General features: G+C 38.7%; 1 protein-coding gene across 1 annotated transcript in view; it reads right to left on the bottom strand.

Moving 5' to 3' along the window:
* Positions 1–266: 266 nt before the first annotated feature.
* The window catches only part of LOC122794665, a 511,163-nt gene continuing 505,429 nt past the window's right edge, over positions 267–6,000 (bottom strand). The window contains exon 4 of the mRNA XM_044063288.1: positions 267–2,109. Within this exon, the coding sequence (XP_043919223.1) occupies positions 1,931–2,109 (179 nt within the window). The 3' untranslated portion in view covers positions 267–1,930. The remainder of the gene's footprint in view (positions 2,110–6,000) is intronic.

The following is a 6,000-nucleotide window of genomic DNA, read 5'->3' as shown; positions in this document are numbered from 1 at the left end:
TAAAAAGTGTAGAACTACCAATCAAAAACACTTAAACCCATACATGTGATAACATTTTAAAATGCCACAAATTAATTAGTTTATATGTACAGTACAAATATATTATATACATAACACAATTATAATTCAAAATGCCAAAGCTCTAAATTTTAAAAATGGCATAATGGAAATATATTTGTTAATACCAGGGGCGTGAGCAGCATTTAATCTTATTTGCCATTTCATTTTGGCTCTTTCAAGTGTATTGGCCCAATCACCCCCTAAAATCCATATAAACAATTTCTAAAATGCCAAATAAAAATTTTGTACAACCTGGATTACTATTTAAATGTCTAAAAAGGGCATTATTTGTGTTTTTCTGTTTAATGGCGTGTAAATGTTCATACATTCTTCTATGGAGAGTCCTTTCCATTTTCCCTATGTAAAAACTAGAACAATGTTGGCACATCGCCAAATAGACACAACCCTTAGTTCCACAATTGTCCACAACTGTTTTCACCCTTACACCAAATTCACCAATATAGAATAATGAATCCTTAAGAATGTATTTACAATAGTTACAATGCCCACAACCAGTAGTGCCTTTGTCAGACACACATCTGAACAAAATAGGATGTTCAAACAAAAATTTTAAGTTAACATTAGTTTTAAACATGAAGCTTGGATTATTCACCAAAATTGACTGAAGTTCTTTATTAGCCCTGAGCAAAATCCAATTCTTACATAAAATGTCCTTGACTTTTTGGCTATTGCTACCAAAAGTTAAAACCTTACTACTTACATATCCATCAGACTTGACTGTCTCCCCACGATTTTCCGTAAAATTTGTTTGTTTGTTTGAATTTGTTTTCCAGGGTAGTAGACTGACCAGTTCTGACCAATTGCAATCTTAGCCCAGGGTCAAACACTGACCAGACATACAAAATAGGCAAGAGTACAATAACAACACAAGCCAGTAAAACAGTACAATGATAGATTAATGCTTAGGATATGTAATAAATCCTGGTAGGTGCTACAGGTATCCTGCATAAACATATTGGGAAACAATATGCAGCCATATTCTATAACATCTTTAAGTCATTGTTGGTATAACAGCAGAGGTTTACTGGAACCAAATATTTACTTAAAACAGTTAACAGTGAATCAAGAATAAGTTTCGATGTCTAGAAACATGGGTCTATATTAGAAGCACAAAAATGCTTCTGAGCGAATATGGAAACAGCTACACCTATTCATCGAATCGCATTTAATGTTTATGGTGTTAAATTATTTTTTTTAGCGAACAGCTGCTTAAGTTTTTTCACCTAGGGAAAAATTCAATTACTTGGCCGTTCGCTATTTTCAGGTTTTGTGCATTATGTGTCGACTTTTATGTAGTCGCGCATATGCACTTTCGTTATTATAATATAGACCCCAGAAAAACATTTCTTAAAAGATGGTACTAGACTGACATAATTGTAACAATCGCCACTACACTTCTGGATCTACAACAGCTATCTTTATATGGAGTAACACTCATCACAAATAAATGGACTGCATGCACAGTTATATGAAGGAGAAAAAAATAACAAAGTATTTCTACTTGCACAGATGTTATCTTTTAAACATTCTGGTAAAACCTTCTCTTAATGTTGTGACTTTCTTTCAATAATTTGAAAGTATGTTCCATGATCCATAAACATAAACAAAAGCACATCAGATTTTACATATCTTCAGTAACTACACTGCTTACACTTTTGGGAGAGCATATTAAAAGAAATATAAAGCGTTTGTTCACAGTTAAAATTTCTGGAACTGAAACAGTTTATAAATGGAATATGGCTGACACTTTTGGCCTACAAGTTTCTGAAAAGAACTGAAGAAAATGCCCCTTTTAGGCAGTAATAATTGAGATGGGGAAAATGATCAGCCAACACAGTTCCCTTGGCTTTCACTTTAGGTGAGTATGCTGTAAAATGAGATGTACCGCCAGGAGGAGCAGAAATGACAGAATGATAGCCGTCACCCGCATCAGCAAGAAGAGGGCTCCGACACTGCTGATGAAGCTCGACTCACAGTCCATGTTCTTCGTAAATGTAATATTCCTTTCCTCAGTCATGTTAGCAGCATCTGAAAAAGAAAAAAAACATGTCTAAGTAAAGTATAAGGGAAAGCCTCGTGCAGGTGATATATTTCCCAGTTCCCAATCCATACATAATCTCACCAACATTGTGTATAGCTTTACCTGGAACAAACTGTAAGATATGGAGTGCGTTTCAATAAATGAAATAGAAAAAATGTGTGGCTTCCTCTCAATTCAAATACTTTCTGTAGATGGATTGGACACTCTGGACTGGCTATGGATGTGAATGCAAATTTGTGGTGCAGAAGAACAACATTGACATGGCTAGCCACCTGATGGTGTGAACGTTGGCTTGGGTGATGGTCACTGTTAATGTGACACCCTAATCCCATGCAGAAAAATGGAAAAAAGGGGTCGTGGATGGATGTATGGAATTAAAAAAGGGGTCATGGATGGATGTATGGAATTAAAAAAGGGGTCATGGATGTATGTATGGAATTGTGCTTTTACTTGTATTCATGTGTGAAACATTGTACTCCAATGACACTGCATTGATTGTGAAGGTGTGATCATTCCAGAATATGCCTTTTGTATATGAATGTGTACTTATGCTAAAAAGGATCTAATTCAATCTGTATTATGAGATATTTGACTGCATTTTTTTTTCTTTGTAGATTTTCTTTTTTTCATTTTCGTCAAGCGATACTATATTCCTGTGCAGTCCTCATGCATAGTGCACTTTTCTTCCCACCAGCAATTAGCTGTATCCACTTTCTGCTCTCACCCTATACTTCCCCCAACAGTCCATTTGTACATTATTTTCCATTGTTTATCCCATTCTCTGTTATTAGTGTGATGTTGTAGTACTGTAACACCTACTTCCATTCTTTTCTCATAAACTCCCTCCCTCTTGTCCTCAATTTGAGCAGTTTTTGCCTTATTCTGTCTTGTGCAGGTCTTGTTGTGGTAACTTTCATCTTTTTTCCAACTCTTTGTGATAATAATTTTGATCTCAGATGACGTGAACCCTCACATCCTTAGCTCCTTGTCCTCTAATTGTCTACCTTCTTATCGACCCCCCCGTTACATACCTCCTAAGAGTTTCCTCCATCTTGTAAAATATGTCTTTCCATACCCCCTGCCTTTTTTCATACCTCCTCTGCCCATTGACATCCCCAGAACACACGCATCATTCCTGTCTCTATTTCTCTACATGTCCAGCACTGCCCATTGACATCCCCAGAACACACGCATCATTCCTGTCTCTATTTCTCTACATGTCCAGCACTGCCCATTGACATCCCCAGAACACACGCATCATTCCTGTCTCTATTTCTCTACATGTCCAGCACTGCCCATTGACATCCCCAGAACACACGCATCATTCCTGTCTCTATTTCTCTACATGTCCAGCACTGCCCATTGACATCCCCAGAACACACGCATCATTCCTGTCTCTATTTCTCTACATGTCCAGCACTGCCCATTGACATCCCCAGAACACACGCATCATTCCTGTCTCTATTTCTCTACATGTCCAGCACTGCCCATTGACATCCCCAGAACACACGCATCATTCCTGTCTCTATTTCTCTACATGTCCAGCACTGCCCATTGACATCCCCAGAACACACGCATCATTCCTGTCTCTATTTCTCTACATGTCCAGCACTGCCCATTGACATCCCCAGAACACACGCATCATTCCTGTCTCTATTTCTCTACATGTCCAGCACTGCCCATTGACATCCCCAGAACACACGCATCATTCCTGTCTCTATTTCTCTACATGTCCAGCACTGCCCATTGACATCCCCAGAACACACGCATCATTCCTGTCTCTATTTCTCTACATGTCCAGCACTGCCCATTGACATCCCCAGAACACACGCATCATTCCTGTCTCTATTTCTCTACATGTCCAGCACTGCCCATTGACATCCCCAGAACACACGCATCATTCCTGTCTCTATTTCTCTACATGTCCAGCACTGCCCATTGACATCCCCAGAACACAAGCATCATTCCTGTCTCTATTTCTCTACATGTCCAGCACTGCCCATTGACATCCCCAGAACACACATATCATTCCTGTCTCTATTTCTCTACATGTCCAGCACTGATTATTTTTCCTCTTTCTTTTATCAGCCTTTCTGGAGTTATATACCATCTGTCTAATGTCTTCAGCTTCAGGTCCCACAGCTCATATATCTTCTGAATTTCATCCTTTCTTCTAATATGTTTATATATCATTCTACATTTTTGTTTTGTATTTTTCTCCAGTTTTTTTTCCAAGGTGTCCTTCTCTTCTTTTCCCCCACTGTTTCCTCCTTCCACTTTCTGTTTTTCTTCTCACTTTTCACCTTTTTCTATTCATCCTTCAGCCTTAAGTACTTCCACCACTCTGTTTTTAGTATACTGTATTGTCCTAGGCCCTCTAAACTATTACATACATCTATTTATTTATTTATCAAATGTGTTAACTGGGGTAGAGCACTGATCAATTCTGATCAGTTTCAGTCTCAGCAGATGTGTACCGTCTGCTTCCCCCCTCTTCCCTCTCCATATCTAACTTATCTTTTATCCCATATCATTTCCATTTCTCCTTCTGATTTCATCCAAAGATCCTCACCCATTTCCCCATAAATCTTGTTCTGTACCTTCTCTCGAAATATTTTGGAAAAGGGAGTGTAGTGGTATTGGCTAATACGTGCAAACTGGATTACGGGAAGGAGGTAAGAATTAGCTATATAACAGGAAAGGGAGGGATTTGAGGGTAGAAGGAAACAGGTGGTTAGGTATAAAGGAAATGATATGGGGGGTGGGCGGGAGAGGAGCGGGGCTACATCAGAGATGGAGGTTGTGCCAAAACCCCCCAAAAACAATCAGTGAGTACTATTATGTTAGAAGAGAAGGATATTTGCCAAATGCAAGGTGATAAAAAGCAATATTTTCCTTGTCTATAGTTCTAATTTACAAGGGAGCCATTTTATTCATTGGGAATGGGATTGAAACAGTAAGAGTTATGCCAGACAGAGTTGTGTATTTTGCTTTCAAATTATTAGACTGAGAATATGTAGAATCAGGGAGGGGGGAAGGTGGATAAAAGAAGGTCAGGTAGTACAATGGGTAGGCGTTCGAGGTAATGTGCTCACCAGGGTTAGCTAGCATTGCAAGAAACCACTAGTATAAGTAAAAAGAAAAGATTTCACTTATTTATGGCACATTAACATCTTATTCATACTTTATAGTGTCTTTTTGGTTGGTGGATGCTTGCCATTTGTTGCTGTGTCCATTCTGGATACAGGATCTTTTTGTCCACAAATAGGCACTGGGTTACTGGCTTGTCTTACTGGTAAAGGGGGGAGTTTATAGCTGTCTTTTTGGTTGGAGGACACTTGCTGTTTGTTGCTGTGTCTGTTTTAGATACAGGATCTTTTAGCCCATGAACAGGCACTGGGTTACTGGCCTGTCTTATTGGTAAAGGCAGAAGCTGGTGAGCATGCTATTGCTGCAGCTGCATGGCCAGGGAGGGCTAGTAGGTATATCAGTATGGGAATGAATGTTGCTACATCCAGACAAGGTAATCTGATTCTCTAGAATTCTATTTTAATCTATGCAAATGAATTTTATTAATTAATCTCCAAGTAACATACTCCTCACATAATCTTTAGCTACCTCTTTACAAACAAACCCCACCATATGGACGTCCAAGGAACTCTCGGATAAAACTGGGTTGCACTGCATGGCTAGGCTTGTAAAGACCCTGGTGGTTGTTAGCCTAGTGTAAATTTAAGAATGTATGGATCCTATTTTATTTATTTATTTTATTTTATTTTACATTTGTTAACCGGGGGTGTCTGACTGAGCTGAAAAGGCTCTTTTTCAGCAGAGGCCTGGGGAGAAAAGCTCTGCATAGAAAAATTACAGATACATTT

Source organism: Protopterus annectens, chromosome 2.part1, assembly GCF_019279795.1.
Source record: "Protopterus annectens isolate FY-2018-M chromosome 2.part1, PAN1.0, whole genome shotgun sequence".
Lineage (NCBI taxonomy): Eukaryota > Metazoa > Chordata > Ceratodontiformes > Protopteridae > Protopterus > Protopterus annectens.
Note: the sequence above shows the minus strand (reverse complement) of the source record. Positions and strands in the feature narration are given on the sequence as shown.